Here is an 18,621-nt window from a genome sequence, read left to right on the forward strand (position 1 = left end):
AAACAGACTCTCAAAAGCGAGGAGTGCATTGGTCAGATTAAAGAGGATATGGCGCTCAAACACCACCCTAAGAAGAACAAAACTGAGGCTGTATAGAACACTGATAGTGCCAGTTCTGCTGTACGGGTGTCAGACATGGAAAGTGAACAAGGGGGATGACAGAGCAGTGGATGTGTTTGATAACAAGTGTCTACGAAGAATCCTTCAGATCCAGTGGCAGGACCATGCCAGTACTGAAGAGCTGCTTCTCTTAGAAAGAGCAAATATGAAACCTATGACAAAAGAAGTGAAGCAGCGTAGATGGAAAATGATTGGACATATACTAAAACAGGACCAAAACAGCGACTGCAACATAGCAATGACTTGGGCACCAGAAGGAAAAAGAAGAAGAGCAAGACCAAAAACCACCTGGAGGCAAACGGTTGAAAAGGAAAGGGCAGAGGCGGGATGACGATCGTGGCAGGAAGAGTGAAGACCATTGCGGCTAACTGAGATAAGTGGAGGGACTCCGTGAAGGCCTTAAGTGCCACGAGGCACGAAGAGTATCGGTGAGGTGAGGTAAGGGTACAGGTTTCGGCGCAACGATTTGTAGGATCGTTTGGGTGGACAAGCTTTAGCTATGATTAGTCGGTGGTACTCAAGGCAACCAAATGATCGTTGCGCCGAAAGCTTGTACCCAACTCACAGTATCTGGAGTGGCGAATGAATTAAATGCACAAGTATACATGAATGAGGTGAGGGCTCGCTTTACCGGTTTAGCTCTCATACATGGACATAAAAAAACTTTCGCATCAATAGTTGAAGAAAATGGCTTGAATTTTTCAAACGCTTATCAAGAAGAAATAGCCGCCCGAATTTCCGACTCAAAAAAAGTACCAAGAATACACAAAAAGGATGTCGACTCCTTTTTAAAGTATTATCTGAATTAAAAAACCCGCTCCTTTTCATGAACTGCCAACAAACTAACAAACGTTTTGAAGAAATTTTACGCAGAGTTAAAGATGTCGTGTGTTTGTGCTTGAAAATAAGGTAATTATGTCACTCAGCTTTCATACAAACTCCATCCTTGTTCGGCATAATTCATCCAACGATGCTTATTCAATAGCGCTGATAGTAGGTACTTCATCCTAACCTTTTCTCCACCTTGCAGTTTTCTTTGTTCTCTCTCTGATCTGCTCCGCAATTCCAACAACTTCTGATTATTCGGGTCGATCTTGTAAAAGTTAAACTGTTGAATAACTTTTATTAAAATGGAAATAAAGCTAGCAAATGTGAAACAAATTACTACAAAAAGCAAAGAGATTGCCTTAGTGTCAGCTTGCCCCGGTGAGATCCTAGATGTGTCGCCTCTTGTAAGGTCACCCGGGTTCCTGAATCTGAGAAATTTTTCCTTATGAAAGGCTAGAATCCTGGGCTTTGGAATTTAGCTCAAGGAATCCGGAAATCCGTTAACGATTCGAATCCAAGTTCCCCTGACAAGGAATCCAGAATCTTGCTCCTGGAATCCAGAAGACACTGAATGGAATCCTGGGATTACCTTACATGGAGCAAGATGTGCTACGTTTCTTAAGTGTGGTCCCCAGGCCACCTAAACTTAATCCTAACAGAACGCTGCAAGAATACAGAGACGCGCACACAAGCCTAAATAGGATACGGCTTTTGCGCTAATACCGTCAAAATCACAAGAAACCAATCGCGCACGTTTGAAGTTATTTGCATTTTTCTTTAGCTCAGGTGACCATTCCAAGCGCCCCTTTAGTCATGTGACTAATCCTCCCTTTTAGAGATTCGAGGCAATAGCGACAGTTTGCAGTTGAAATGATTGTGAATGCTTATCGAAGAACTTTTCATCACAGCAAATCAACGAGAAAGATTCGAGGTCACTGATTATTAGTATCATCAATAATAACGTTGATAGGGGATATATTAAGCTGTAACGAAGAATGATCCTAGGAAAATTTTTCTATCAGCTGCAGTAAACAAAAGAAGCTAAAAGATACTGCTAATCCCTTATCACACCAGCTGATGGCCTCGGCAAATGCTTTCAACTGAATGCAGGCTTCTGCTCCTGTAAAACCATGATGAAGTTAAATTTATCTAACACAATACATTTACGTATGGATTTACAATAGTTATATTGAATGAGCACAGTAATCGACAATGGAACAGAGATTTGAATTATGTAATGTCCGAATAATGGCTGGTAAAGAGCCCATAACCCGCGGAGCGAGCAACGTCCATGCGCTCGTGTCACAGCGTTTTCACGGACCGGTTTATTTTTAGAACGGTTTTGGCGCGAATTTTGAATATCTTTTAATTTCCACAAACCAGTCAGCAAAACTTACAAACCTAAAATGGTGTTTTTGCCTTTAGTTTTCCTTTTGATATCTTATATTTAGAATGCGCTCATAGACATGATGGAAATTCTATTTTCGCGTGAAAAAGTGCTCTAAAATGTGTCTAAAAATAAACTGGTCCATAAAAACGCCGTGACATAAGGCATAGTATGGGAGTTGTTCCCTCCGGGATATGGGCTCCTGCGGTGGTGTAATGGATTTGAAGACAGGGTATCTCCATGTAATCCTCTGTTGACCTTAATAATCTTTCAATTATACAAATTACAAGACTGAAAAATATTTTCAGTTCAAGAAGCGACGGTACGATTTAGAGTCTGCGATCAGGCCTTCTCGGGATCGCAGGTTACTATTTAACACACAGGTAATATAACCCAGGCTCCATGTTACCACATAGATACCATGATAAGACAAATTTACAGTGTTTGCATGGGATAAAGTTCCGACCCTCAAATTTATTGGAAATAACGGCTATAAGTCCCTGAATCTTGCTCTGCAGTTAGTTGTTGTCATCTGAAATGTCTACGTTAAGTTTTGGGAAATCTGCTCAATTGAATACGAGAAAATACTCTTGCATGTACAGGCGGCCCAGACTCTGTGGGAGTTCGTTAGACTTCGAATTTATAAGAGAATGTACAGAAATAAACAAAATATGTCCTAAATTCCATTTTTTGACAAACATAGAAATAAAATGACTCACCTTGTGTTTTTGTTTTGCTATTTACTGTCTCTTGGCTTCTAGAGCCATTTGGAAGCCGTTTTATCGATCGACATTTAAGATTTTGAGTTGTACTAACAATAATTAAGTTCTTGTTGTTAGCAAAGTCTAACGAACTCCCACAGAGTCTGGGCCATGTGTGTTGTATGGAGCAAGAATTTGAACAGATTTCCCGGAACTGCGTGTGAACTTTATAAAGACTATACTAACAACTAACAGCAGAGCAAGTTTCAGGGGTTTTTACTCATTATTTCCTTCAAATTTCTGGGTTGGAACTTCATCCTATATAAACACTGTAATTTTGTAGTATTGTGGTGCTTACAACACGGCAAAAATATGAACATCCTCAAGTTTTCAAGGTTTCGCTACATGTCCAATTGTCTGTACACATAATTAGAGATTATTACCTCGTCCAAAAGCTTTTGAAAGAGATTGATCTAAGTCTGTGGCACTTTTTGAATCATCTATTGCTTCAGTGTAATTTCCTGTGAAAAGAATTTAAATGAAAAACAAAACGCCAGAGAAGGTGGACCAGGGTGGCAAAGGGGGATACCTATCACACAGCATGCCGATTTTTTTAAAGCTATCACGCACCACGGAAAAGTAAAAAATTTTAATAGTTAAAACTATTAACAGGAGCCCATAAAATGGAGCGAAAAACTTCCACACTAGGCCTATGTCACGTTTTTATAGACCTTTTTCTTTCATTTTATGGACTGGTTTGTGGAATTTAAAAAATATTCAAAATTTGCGCCAAAACCGTTCTAAAAATAGACTGGTCCGTGAAAACGCCGTGACACGCGCGCATCGAACTTGCACGCTCCGGGTTATGGGCTCCTGCTATTAACTACACTTACAAGTATCCTATTATCATTTGATCTGAGGAAATCAGAGGTCGAGGAACGAAAAAAAAAGGACGAGAAGTTGGTGTCATAACTATCTATTATTAATGTCTCTGCTTCTAGTTTCAAACGAAATTAACCATCAAGGAAATTTCAAAGGAAACTTACTCGTCACGCGTTGCGAAAATAGTAAATCACACATCACACTGCTATGTCCAGTCACGCTTCACGTGGCTTATTTAGGCTCGATCACACATCACGCTGATACTCAGGGTCCCATCACGCGTCACGGAAATCCCCTTTGCCACCCTGGTGGGTTGGGAGGCTAGCCGCTCCTTTTTTGACCGACTTACATGTTTGTTAGAAGAGTTTATTTCGCACTTTATTTCCGTTTCATTAGAGATATCTTGTACTACAACTGAGAGACATGATTAGGATGGTGATGTTTTGTCAACTTGTAAGAATTTGCGGGTTTACAGGTTCCTATTCATCTTTCCTCTATTATAACGCGTTAGGGGTGCCATATAGGACAAACTAAACTTAACGTTTTGTTTCGTGGCCGATTGGTATCAGCCAACCCTTCTTACAAAGACTTGGATCCTCGCCTGAATGCACAACAGCCCAGAAGAATTCGGCGTAGCACTTAGCGTTATGGCAGGCCCTGCACTGGACGAATACTTGGCGCCACTTTAACCTGCCCGTAGTTACATAGCCACTACCAGTAAAGAGAGTTAAATAATAATAATAATAATAATGATAATGATAATGATAATGATAATGATAATGATAATGATAATGATAATGATAATGATAATGATAATGATAATGATAATGATAATGATAATAATAATAATAATAATAATAATAATGAGTTACTCAACCTACTTATGAAATAGTAATAAACTAATTTAGGATCAATTTAGGTTTCTGGGAAACTGCCCACCTACCCCTCCCCTAAGCTAACATTGACACTTACTTCTTACTTAAGGCAAAGTGTTGGCTTAGGGGAGGGGTAGGTGGGCAGTTTCCCAGAAACTTAAATTTATCTAGGATAACCCCTCAGTACAAACTACTGTTGTCAATTGACGGGGTCCTGCTGACTAACAATTAAAAATCTAATACAGTCAACTCTCGCCTTGCGGACGCCCCGTTCTAACGGACACCCCGATAATAAGGACAGCAGCTAAATCCCAGGCAAAAAAATACATTATAGTTGTTTGACTGAAATAAACTCCCGCTATTTAAAACGGACTTTCGCTAATGAGGACACCGATTCAAGGTCCCTCCGGTGTGCTCTATAAAGGGCCGGTTGCTGTAACTAAGAATTCAGATTAAAATATATAAGAAAAAATACATATTAGAGCAAACACACACTAAATTGAAAACCGTTTAAAGCTACAATAGAAATTACAGGCGTTCCTGGCTCTAGTATTAATGTTTCTTAAACTTAAAGCCAATCGAAATCAAGGCACCTAAAAATTATAAACTACTGCGCGCGGCAAAATCCAGTTTGATCTTTGGCAGTTTTGCTGTTTTCCCATAGTTTTTAGTGTTTAAAGCGTTATGATGTGGTCGTTGAAAATAATCTTTATATGGAAAACGTTTCAAAACGCAAGGCAATAGATGTTACCCTACCCTCCCCACCCTACCAACCTTTCCCCGGGGGGTACTTCCTAGTACTAGGCTAATGGGAATGTGCCGCTGGATGGGGTCGCATTTTCACGGCTGGATTGACAATAATGGGATTGCATTTTTATTAGAGTTACTAGAATGGGATCGCAAATTTTCGGGATTTGGGGGATCAGGTAGGTAGGGATTTAAAAATGGGAAGATTTTTGCATAAAGTTTAACCAATGTGTCAGTTCATTTCAGGGTGATCGTGACTTAGTTGAAAGGCTTTATAAAGTAGATGCGTAAACAGAAAGTTACTAAGTTGGGATCACGAAAATTACATTTCCCCAAAAGTGACCGAGAAGGGATCTTTATTTGGCCACAGAATAGACCATAATGGGGTAGGGGTCTGAGAGGCCCTCGGCACGAACCCAGCAAAAATTAATCCAAGTAACCTCCCCGGGCAACCTTCATCACTACAATCTGACAACTAATAACTGAGGCTCCATTCACACATAACTGAGGATCCATTCACACCAAAGCTTAAACATGTTTAAAAGCTGTTCAGTTATTAAAACACGGTTTAAAACTGTTTCCTTCATGAAAGCTCCTTACTGACTTAAGTTGGTTGTAAATTTAGTGCAAACTTAACACAAAACATGATGAATTTCATTTGAATCCTGTGTGAAAAACTGCATGTCTTCCAGTTTTCCTTATCTGTTCGTCATTTTTGAAAACCTGGTTTAATTAAACATACTTAGCTGGTGTGAATTGGGGCATAAGTCATCGATAACAAACAATAAGAACTTCTCACCCAAATTTAAATGTGCCGCCGCCCTGTTGCTGTACAGCTTTGCGTTCAGTTCTTTATCTTTACAGTTCATTCCAATTCCTTCAGTGTAGAAGTAAATGGCGCCATAAAAATTCTTCTTCTTAAACTCCTCGTTACCGTCATTCTTGTAAACTTCTGCAATTGCTGCAACATGTCAAGTGTACTTTTAGCTTGTAAAATGTAATTTGCGAAACATTGGCTCATGCGCCTTCCATTTCAAAATTTATTGATGATTTATCATTTCCTTTTCTTTTTAACCCTTGGAACTGCTATGATCTTCCAAAACAAGATTTAAACATATTTTGAAATTTTAAAATACAATTGTTTTAACTAGTCTCTCTTCAAATTTTCACAGGTAAAAATTAATTAAGCCTTTAGATACTGACAAAATATAATTGACCTTATGAGCCTTCACAGCTAATAACATCACGGCTTAACTGACAGACGACCAATAACATCGTGACTTAATTGACCAATCAGGTCCATAACCAAAGTTTCATACCATTAACTCACTTTGACTCTGAAGATGACTACCGCACAGGTTGTCGAAACGTCAGGCACTATCGACAACAATAGTCCTATTCAGGACTACGTTCAGCCGGACGATCATACTAAACCTACTTAGAAAATATAATTGTATTGGATCCGTGTCGTTCTCATGCGTTGTGAAGGTCTTCTTTGATCTGAAGCTGGAGAGGCCCGGAAACTATTTAAAATAATTTAACCTAACCTGTCAACTAGATTCTTACAATATTTCTTAGGAATAATCTTGAAATCAAATTTTGTGTTGTGGCTGACGATTGCTGTAAAAATTACCAAAAGATGTTAAAAAATTTCCCCAACTGAATGCTTGCTAATACACTGTTAACCTTGTTATAAATATCCTCACCTTTTAGAGTGATCTTATCGCAATCCAGTTCTTGCCCATCGCTCTCAGATCCTGCTTTGGTTCCACTCTGCGCCATGCTGCAGGAGCAAGCGCTTGGATTCTAATAGAAATACGGTATAAAATTCTCAATTAATATTATCACCATGTAGCAACCGTCTTTAAGCTGTGGTTTACTTTACCGCCATCGAGAGCTTACATTGGATAGTTATTAAATTTACCAAGCATCTAGTGGTGCTTTGTAGATTGATATTATCCAAACTGGAGTTTTATCCATCATATTTATGTCAGCGACATCTAGTGCCACTAAAATGTAACGCAATTTGCGTCAGTTAACAGTCAAGCTTAAGCCAAAGTCATTTTCAGATTCAGATCAGGAAATAATTTCTGACCAATTAGCAGAGGGAAATCCAGATGCCTTGACACATGTTAAGTGCTCAGGGTCTACCTCCTTCCAGTGTGCAAATACCCCACTCCACTCTGAGGTAAATAAAAATCTAACAACTTAAGCGGGGGGTGAGGGGGGGGGGGGGGGGGCGAAAAGAAGGAACTTCCAAAAAAAGATGAATATGATATATTTTATTATATTCCTAACACTTCTACCATCAATTAAAAAATTAAAATTTCGAAGAAACTGATAAAAAAGGTAACTCTTAGAAGATCGTTTGACGGCAAAAGTCCTACCATAGAAACAAACAACTCAACGAATGGCGATAAATACATGAGGGAGGAGTGTGGGGGGTGCTGGGGGCTTAAAATTGACTTAAAATGTTAATTTGCATTAAGGATTTAACTGGGGCTGATGATGAGTCAAGAGTGCTTTGCTTTTGACATATGCTTCGTTTTAGAGTTGTGGTTTTTCGTTTTCAAGTCAGAGTGGTTCGTTTTCGAGCTGACATCACTGCTTCGTTGTCCTACTGCGACTGAGGGTCTTCGTTTTCGACTTGTGGGGCGTTGCTTGCTTCGTTGCTTCATTTTCTATTGCTTTTATGACGTGAGAAACAGGTAAATTTTGTAATAATGACAATTCCGGTAGAGCGAGCCATTCTTCGACAGCAAATTTTGCATCGCACCTAAATCAACAAGACTACTTTTCGCGACTTGGGGAATAGTGGAGGCGAAAATGAAGGATCGGTTTTAAAAAGATGAGGGACTGAGAAAACAAGGCTACCTAAATATGTTTACAGATCTTGTTTTTGCGGAACAGGAAATAAATAAGCAGAAAATGACTGCAACTAAGTGCACCTTAATTTTTCTGAGTTCTTTGATCTTCACGAGAGAAAAGTATAATAAATTGATAAAGCAGGAAAAAACTCCTAAGTAACCTATACTCGATTGTTTGTTTAAGAGGGGCCTAATATCAGTCAAAGAAATGAGAAAATCAACTCTTAAGTTATTTCTTAATTATTTGTTTCTGTAAACTTGTTTAATCTATGGAGACATAAATGACTACTACACTACACCGAAAGTCAACTGCCAAGTGTCAGTGCAATTTAGACTAACAGCAAGCGGTCAATGCAAGCAAGTCGATTGGTTAGCCTACCTGTGTTTGTAATGAAGAATTACCGTCCAGGGATTCTTTCCAGTACGCTGGATGATAGAGTATCACCAATAGGAATAAATAGTCTTTGGACAGTCATGTGATCAAAAGGTCGCAATGCAATAGGACAATAATCTTCCAGGAAAATACGTCTCGGATGACATCTTGCCGAAATTAAAATGTGTTACTCAAGGAAAAACCATGGAAAATAAAAAAAATAAAAAGGACATGACGCGATGATGCAAAATCATTTCTGAAAATAAAATTTAAATATAATTATTTCATCACATCAACCCACTGCCGGGACCCCTCTTGACCAACGACAAAATGGTCATACTTATTTAATCGTGTTCGTATATTTGACTGAAAAAGTACTCTGGCCTTTGGCCGTGGTGAAAGTGTAATATACGTTTTGTCAAAACATCTGAATACACGGTGAATATGCAATCCGACGACATAAACGACAAAACCTTCCTTTTAAAAATCTGTGTAGATCTTTTTTAAACACAAGTTGAAAATCAAAAAGCCTTTTGAACTAAATAGTCAAGAGAATTCAGTAACTAAAAGTTAGATATTGTAACACTGGGTTTGTAACTTCACGGCGTGAAGTCTCAAAATTACTCACTCTTTTGTTTGGCTAAAGATATCTCAGGTGAAAAATTTCATGGATTCCTATTGATATTGTCCTGCAAAACTTTACTTGGTACAAATATCCCTGTTTCACTTTTTACTAGGAAACCGCAGTTCATTCATAGAAACAAAATTCACGTTAGTGCACTAATGAAATGAAACGGGAAAAAAATAAGTTCAGTGTTTCATTCGTAAGAAAGATTTTACTTCATTTTTAGATTAAAGCTTAGGAATGAGATGGTTTCATGAAAGTTACTAATTAAAGAAATGGAGTACACACAGCATTTAATTCTCTGAGATGAAAAGTGTAGATCATAAACGACGAGACCTAAATCCCGGTTTAAATGAATCCATCATGTTGGCCCAGCTTCATCAACAATGCTGGATCGGCTTAAACGCCTGAGATTCTTGAACCTGAGATCAGGCGGTCCTCCTCCTCATCCTCCTCCTCCTCCTCCTCCTTGTTCTTCTTTTTTTGTTCTTTCCCCGTCTGACGACTTTCGCGCTTTATTTTCCCTGAAAAAAAAACCTTAATAGCAGGTGAATGAATGAATGAATGAATGAATGAATGAATGAATGAATGAATGAATGAATGACACTTAATTTCAATAGGGTTGGTAATTACAGTCGCACTGTTGTCTCCCTTATGGTCCCATGAAACTACCAAAATCCTAAAAAGCTTAGTTAAATACCAAGGTAATAAATGATTTGAATATCAAGTTTAAGAAAGCTAAAAATGTTCTGTCAATTCTAAGACTCTCAGGCAAGAATTTACTTAGATTTGTATAGGTAATAGCATGATTTTTTGTGATATTAGGCATAAATACCACGAGTGATATTTCGAAATTGTTATACGTAATTTCACGAGCCGTTAGGCGAGTGAAATTTGAGACAATTCTGAAATATCACGAGTGGTATTTATGTCAAATATCACGTCCAAATCATGCAATTATTTGTTTATACTACTACCCGGAAAAGGTTTGTAACTTCTACATGTAGGTATTTTAAATTAACCTCAAATACCACTCCTCTAAGCCAATCAAATTGCAGAAATTTTTCATGTAGTAGTGTAACTCATGAATAAAAACCTAGAGAGATTCTAGAGTTAGCTTTTATTGTTTCAGCCGCATCTGCAACTCAGAAGTACTTAGGGAGGACGGAACAGGTGTCTTGCAATGCTGCCCTGCTCGGCTGGGTTGTTTCTTGTTTATGTCTTGACAAAGTAATTTCAGTTTCTACGAATCATCTACCTTGCTGCCCTGTTTGTCATTTGAAAACCAACCACCCCTGGAACAATATTGGCAGCTCTCATAATCAGTATTGAATCATAGCCCTGTCCACAGCACATGCAAAGACTCACTCCAGAGTGTTTAAACTTAATGGGGAGTTTAAGCTTCACGTATAAAGCAAACGGCAAACGGGAGATTCAAGTCGAGAATTTCTAAAAATATAAAATGAGCAGATAAAAACAGCTCAAAACAATTCTTACGGATCATAAAAATGCGTGAAACTGCTAATTTATGTGTAGAGATAATGAAGCGGTAAACGACAAGTAAAGATAGGGAAAACTTGGTCACGCGGTACAAATTCGCGCTTGCCGTTTGACGTACTTAAACGTGATGCTTAACTTCTCTAATGTCACTCCGTACATCGGTCAGAGTCGTGGGAAAGGTTCGACTGGTAAAGGCGCAAGGAGAGGATAGGGAAATAGTGCCTTGTGAAATTATCGGTTTTGTGCTTTGAAAATGACTGTAAAGATTTTGCGTAACCCGTGGTAGAAACCGTGCTGCCCTTAATGCACTTTAATATGAAAGGACGTTCTTGTTCTTGGACGAAACGGTTTCAAACTGTAAAGCGCAGAAACGGGAGCAGCGATTGTTTTTTTTTCTCGAAATAAAACAACTAGTTTGGGGTTTGGAAACAAGAACGGAGAAAACGGCACCCAACTGAATTGATAATTAGTCAAATCATTCCTTTGAAGAGTTTTGATGCTCGTCAAAACAAACTTTCTTAAAATCGTTTTGATCACGTTTACGATTACGTCCTGTGATTTAACTAATATAATATAAAGGAACCAGGGCCAGGTTGCATAAAACCTTGACTTAAGTGCTCACTTAAGTAGGTCACTCACGAATCCGTTATGGGTTGTTATGGGTACACTTACGGGTGTTGCATGGAACGCACTTAGCACTCTCCTAAGTTTCTGTTTTACTTGGTAACATACTACTGTAGCTCATACATACACGTAACTTTGAAATAGTACTTTGTTATTTACTCACATTGTTCTCGCTTTATTTTCTTAAGCTAACCATCGTTAAATGAAAAGAAAGTGTCTGGTCGTTTCGAACACTTTTAAACCTCACAATGAAAAGTTTTCATGCAATCGTTATTTACTTCAATATCTACTGGAAATGTTTGTTGTTCTTCTTTTTTGATAACGACGGCTTGAAAGTGTACATCACAGGTTAAATTAAAGCGCATTAGAAAGGGATTACTTAAAGAAAAACCTTTTTTTACTTCTCAGTAAAAGATCCCTTTAACTTTGGTAAAAAGAGTAAGGACAAGGGACCTACTTGGGACCCGTAAATTTACGTGCTATTTTTCCGTAAAAAATGTTTTACACGCCCAATTTCTGTTGCATAAACGACACTTAGTGAACACTAACGAAAACGGTAAGTGAATTCCCTAAGTGGACCACTCAAGAGATTTAATGCAACTCACTTAAGCTACAAGTAAACGTTCGTATACCCGTAATTGTTGCGGGCGTTTTATGCAACTGGGCCCAGACCACAAAGCCAAAATGGATATCTTATTTATGAGCTGTTTCAAAACCCGATGAAAAGGTTTTAACTTCCTAGACTGGTCTGTCTGTCTTCAAAGGTGAATTCGAAGAGCTTTGACTTCATGAAAAGCAATAAAGACCATTTATCATATTAAAGGAAAAGTTTTCCAGTGTCACGTTGAAATTGTTATTTGAAGGAATTCGAGTTCCCAGTAATTGCCTATGTGGAAGGTAAGGTGGCGTTTAAAGTTTTCTTAGAAAGTACGTCTTTTAAAAGGTCACAGTATTCACAGCATCGAGCAGGAACGGATATTGGTCAGTAGCTTTTGTTTAAGAAGTCACATGTTAGGATTTCATCAGCAGAAAAGTTAGAATCGCCGCAAACAATAAGAGAAAAGAACCTGACGGATAGTTTATTAAATGGGGGTAAACGTAATGGGCGGGTGACCAGTGATAAAAGTCATAAAATGGACACAATACCTCGATCGTCCTCCTCTCTTGATTTAATGACTGGCTATGATCTACTGTGAACAAAATCAGTTTCCTTTAGGAATTATACGGAAAAAATAACCTTGAATGATTCTTTTTTAATGACGATTACCAGTATCCGAAAATAACAGTTGATTTGATTAACTGTCGTAAAGCTGATTATCTCTGATAGCTTTGTAACTAAAGATCATGTTTGAAACGCCAGTTCTACGTTTATAATTACTCCTTTTTCCTTAGCAGGAAATAGGTGCGCCATAACATATACACTTCCACACCTTCGCCGGGATTCGGGGGTCCCTCCAACAGGAACTGGGACAATACTGACAGCTCCCACCAATTCTGCCAAGTTTTGCACACCTATAAAATATATGAGGTGAGGGTTAGGGGAATATAATGGGGCGTGTGGGTGTGAGTGTGAGAGAGAGGTGAATGGGTGGCGGTTAGTTGATACAATGTTAGGAAGCTTTAGCAACCACGTCACCGACGGCAGCTTAAACCTCGCTATTAAAATGAGCTCGCTTTTTTATCTTATCGAAAGAGATGCGATGTATATGTTTTAGTCGTCGTGTGTTTACGTCCTCCATAAAACGTCGCAAAAGGCAATTTTTCCACGTCGAGGTCGTACTGGTACAGCAATGAATTGTACCAAAAGGTCTGCTGCAAGTGCAAAATGGTTGTTTTGCTTGTTAAAATAGACCTGTTACTTTTCTGACATTCTCGTTGCCGTTGCCGTTGCTGTCGCCGTCACCGTCGTCGTTGGTAAAGTTCCCTATTGCCTTGGGCTCCTGGTTTATTTATTTAAATTATTACTTCAGTTGGCGCTGTCTTAAGGGATTTTACGTAACCATAAGGGAGGCCGTTTGCCAGACCGTATGTTTTAAATAGCTATCGTCGGTAGCTTTCAGTTTCTTTGGAGGGCTGATTCGAAGAACCTTTTGAGCAATGTAACAAACGTACGAAAGCTTTCAAAGCATTAATCTATTTTATGAAATCGATTTTTTTCCTTTTTCTATGACCCTTGGGCTCCTATTACTATTGCCACGAACGTTACTTCCTCGAGGGTTATTTAAAAAAAGGGGAAAAAGTTAAAAAAATTTAAGTTACAGGACGTACTGTAAGTTTAAGGGACAATTAAAGAGTCTGAGAAAATACTCGATACTTGTTACAACCGGTCCTTGTATTATTATCCTACGTTATTGTTAGCAAAAATCGTTCGTCGAGTCAGTTACCTGTTATTACAACTTTTCCACAACCCAACCAGGCTGTTCAGTCCGGAGCATGTCCTCCATGTCTCACAGTTTCCTGAAAAAAAAAAAAAAAATGAAGATGTCAGGGTCTTAGCAATTTCCCGTCATTATCTCTCCAGCTGTTAAATATTATTATTTTTCATTCAAAGTATTTCTCCGTTTCTGATTTGCTAAAAGCACACGCATAATTCACCATAACCAGCTACTGTTGACCTAATTTGGAAGAACTTTGCAATTAATCAACCGATGACGTCAAAAATGCAGCTTCCTTGTAGGTTAAGGCACCGTTAACCGGGAAGACATGGGGACGAAGTTGATTTGTTTTGGTTGTGAAAACAAAAATGGCGGAACAGTCTGCGGAACATTTTACCCATTTTACGACGAACTATTGTCTAAAAACATAGCAAGAAGACAACTAGATGGACAAAATCTGCTATTTGGAGTATCTTTGCAGACCTGAACAGCCCTTTATCTTCTAAACATCCATTATGGAGGTGAACTTGACATCGACGAAGGTAAGCATGTTTTAGCTTTTTTTAAACTAGGAATTATTTTGAATGACTGATTGAGACATAAATGAATGAGGCTGAGTAGGATATAAAGAAATCGGCCGAGGTGGATAACACCCTCCTCGATCTGCCTAATTCTTCATATCCTACTTAGTCCCATTCATTAATTGCTAATTATTATTCGTTCAAAATATTTCCCCAATTCTGATTGGCTAAAAGCACACGCATAATTCACCATAACCAGTCACTGATGACCAAATTTGGAAGAATTTTGTGTTTAACCAGGAAATGACATCAAAAATGTAGTAGAGGTGTGAGAAAATGGCGGAAGGTCATGATATTTCTGGCTCCGACGACAAAGCCGTTGGGGAGCCAGACACCGAGTTATACCCGCTTAAACTTGATGGTTCTGATTGGCAATACCTCCAGCTGAACGGAGAGCGGTTAATATGGACAAGCGACTTAGAATCCTTGAAGAATTTTGTTGAAAATTGTCTTCAGCAGCAAGGAAAGTGGTCGTCGCCCGGCGGAAATAATAAGCAATTCAAAAGTTGCAATGATAAGCTTGTTATAACCTGGTACTTCAAGAAACAACTTACTCTTGTTTTCCAAGGACAAGATGGTCCGTTTTTAAAAGAAAAATTGTTCAAACTGGTTCAGGACAAGCCGGAGATGACAACCGATTCACCGAATGGACCCACAAGCCAAAATGAAAACCAACAGACAACGGATAATGGAGCGGATTCGGGATCAGAAAATTCTTTATTTGCTGAACTGAGAGACATAAAATACAGCCTGACGGTATTAAAGAAGCAGGTCGATGATAATACAAGTTCCTTATCGAGATATCCACAAAATCAAGAAAATATTGGCAACGAAGAGCTTATGAAATAGAAAGGGAGGTGTGAAAAGCTACAGGCAGCATTATGCAACAAAGATAAAGAAATTAATGCGCTGAAAATGAAAATTATGTCTCTTGAGACCCGCGCATCGTCCGCGGAACAGGAAAACGACTCCCAAAAATTAGCATTAAAGCTTATTATGCAGGAAATGAGCGTAGGAGAGCGTCAACAACAGAGGAATCAGAGTTACAAGGTAACTGCCCCTCAAGGAAACTCAAAGAGTGATAATGCCCAGTCTAATGAGAGCTGTAATCCTGAAAACGAATGGCAAACCGTTGACGCGAAAAAGAGAAAGAAAAAGAACAAAACACGAGAAAGTAACAAAGAAAGTCGCTTCTGGTATTGGGGCCATAAAACGAATAAGGCACCTTGTCCCTCAGGCGACCTTACAGCTAATATATCAAGCTTTAATACAGCCACACTTTGATTATTGCAACATTGTTTGGGGAAACTGTGGGATAACCTTACGGAATAAGGTTCAAAAGCTACAAAACAGAGCAGCCCGTGTTTTGACCTACTCAAGCTATGACGTAGATGCTGGTCACCTTTTTAAACTTCTAGGGTGGAAAAACCTAGCTTGCCAGCAACAATTTCAAAGAGCTACGATGGTTTACAGGTCTCTGCACGGGTTGGCTCCAAACTATCTTAGTTCTAAATTTGAAAGGCGAGAAGTCGCATATAACCTAAGGGACTCTGAAAATAAACTCAATGTTCCATTACCGCGCACAAACTATTACAAAAACAGCTTCAGCTATAGTGGCGCCATTCTTTGGAACAGTCTTCCTTGTAACGTAAGGGAAGCAGAGTCCCTTGGACAATTTAAACGATTACTCAAAGAACTGTAAGGCACGGCATTCGTGGAAAGCAGCTTTTTTATTTTAATATTTTTATTATATTAGTATTAGGCATTTTTAAAGCTGACGAATTTTGTACCGTGGATAAATAAAGATTATCTATCTACCCGCCAAAAGTTAATGCACCGTTAACCGAGAAGACCTGGGGACGAGATTGAGTTGTTTTGGTTGTGAAAGCAAAAATGGCGGACACTTCACTCGTTTCAAGAGTAAGAACTACAGCTGGAACTAGGCGAAATAATAGCTAAAAACATAGCAAAAACGGCAAGAAGACAACTGAGAGGGCGACATCTGCTATTTGGAGAATATTTGCGGAGCTGGACAAACCTAAACGTACACTATCGAAGATGAACTTAACATCGATGCAGGTAAGCATGTTTTAGCTATGTTTTTAAACTAGAAATTAATGAATTTAATGAATTCGGATTTCGTAGGATATGAAGAATTAAGCAGATCTCGGAGGGTGTTATCCACCGAGGCCGAACCGCTCAATTCTTCATATCCTACGAAAGCCGAATTCATTAACTGCTAAGTAACGGCAGTTTAACCCTTTGGCGACTAGTAGCTGCATTTTTAACCAAACCCTCCTTTTTTGGGCCGGTTTTTCGGCCAATAAGCATGAAAATCGCTAAAATTGACATTTGCAACGCTTAGGTCACATTTTCCCGCCAATATGTCTGTAAGTAAGCTGCTTTTTGTTCTTCGCATATGCGCAAAAGCAAATTAAAAAATCATGCATGCATGTGCATGGTGTTGGTTGCTGACAAAACAATATAGTGCTTTTTTATGGACGTATTACTTTTCTACTCTTTCTCTCAACTACTGTACACCTAAAATTCCAACTTTTTTACAACTTTTTTAGTAATCAAGGATCCGTGCCTTCGCTGGATTTTTTTTACGGTGTCCGCAATACTCCACAGCAAAACATCATGAAAATTGTGTTAACGGCGGTGATCAGCTTTTACTTCTGACGTTTGGTGACGTTAAGAGGAACTATAAGGGGGAATGCGTACAAGCTTTTGGCGCAAAGATTTCTGGGATTGTTTGGGTTGACAAACGTTACCTAAATAACATCGACCGATCATAACTAACACAAGCGATCTCAGAAATCGTTACGTCGAAAGCTAAGACCAATTCCCCTTATAGTTTCTGGATAGCGGAGTAGGAGCTTATAGAAAAATTACCTTCAACAACTGATACGTTCAGTATGGCAAACGCCACGAACAGAAAAATAATCCAATTAACTCCAAGACGAAAAGCCTAACAACAATAAATACTAGAGTTAGAATAATCTGTAATAGAGAGCTTTAGATTAGAGGACGAGAATGAGTACCAGTACGAGATTTAACTTAAAGTTTTTGCGCGTGTTCTCAAAAAAAGACACCCCGGAAAGCTTCATTTTACTTTTTTCACCAAAAAAGTTGGTATGGTTATTTATAATGAAGGAGGTTAAGCCCTCTCCCGATAGCAAAATGATAAAACTTCTGACACTTGATCTGTTGTTTCCGCCACTACCACATTCTCGGTAAAACCCGTAGTAGAAAGACGACGGCTATCACCCCACCAAAATGACGCCGGTTCAAGCGTGAGCAATACTCAGTATTGAGAAAATCTCGTACTCGTAGTCGTACCAAGAGGGGATCCTCTCTTGGTCGTACACGTCTCAGAATCTAAAGCTCTCTTATAATTAATTAAAAGACAGCTTGGGTGTTATCGTGGTAGTGGCCGGCCTTAAACAAGGCGAATGGCAATAACAAAGAGAAAAGAAACATTGAAACTAATAGATTAAGACTCGGACCTCATTACAAACACTAAGTCAGTATTGTCCGTTCTTACCATGTTTTACGAAGACCAGAGAGAATGATCAGTATGCTTCTATACAAGTTTCTTTTTGACACTTTGAAGTTATTGCCCGTCTGTCCTGATGGCCAAGATGTTTGGAAGCTCAATCTGTCCTGGCTCCTTTTAAACCCACGATGCGATGGTTCACCCAACTAATAACACAATTCGCGTCAATTAGGAATTTTCTTCCTGTTTGTATGTTTCACCGTGTCATAAAAAAGGAACTAATTGAACGCACCAAGGTTAAACACGTGCCCTTAAGGAAATTCATTTTGCATGTCCCGGGATGTGGGGGGAGGGGGGGGGGGGAGGGGGTAAGTGTTAATGATGAAATGCGTAAAAAGCAAATAAAAGACGGTTTGTATGTGCCGATTTCTTTGAAAATGAAATGAAATAACTGCTATGAATTCCTAAGCGGGTAAACCTAGATAATGGTTTGAGCCTGTTTTAATATAAACTAAACTTGTTGATATTAACAAGAGTTAATACAGTCAAACCTTTATTAAGCGGTCACCCACGGGGAATGGCTAAAAGACCGCTCAATACAGGTCGACTGCTTAATACAGGTATTGTAAAATTCAAC

General features: G+C 38.9%; 1 protein-coding gene and 1 long non-coding RNA gene across 2 annotated transcripts in view; one reads left to right on the forward strand and one right to left on the reverse strand.

Annotated features, from left to right (window-relative positions):
• The window catches only part of LOC140949566 (uncharacterized), a 465-nt gene extending 14 nt beyond the window's left edge, over positions 1-451 (forward strand). Inside the window, exon 1 of the mRNA XM_073398723.1 lies at positions 1-451. This exon is cut by the window's left edge and continues 14 nt beyond it. Coding sequence (XP_073254824.1) covers positions 1-451 — 451 coding nt within the window.
• A 1,549-nt stretch (positions 452-2,000) lies between these two features.
• LOC140950801 (uncharacterized) lies at positions 2,001-6,476 on the reverse strand. Its single transcript, XR_012167209.1, has 3 exons — positions 6,340-6,476; positions 3,480-3,557; positions 2,001-2,068 (listed from the first exon to the last, which is right to left on the reverse strand). It is a non-coding gene; the product is annotated as an uncharacterized lncRNA (long non-coding RNA).
• Between the last annotated feature and the right edge of the window lie 12,145 nt (positions 6,477-18,621).

Source organism: Porites lutea, chromosome 10 (genome assembly GCF_958299795.1).
Source record: "Porites lutea chromosome 10, jaPorLute2.1, whole genome shotgun sequence".
NCBI classification, from domain to species: domain Eukaryota; kingdom Metazoa; phylum Cnidaria; class Anthozoa; order Scleractinia; family Poritidae; genus Porites; species Porites lutea.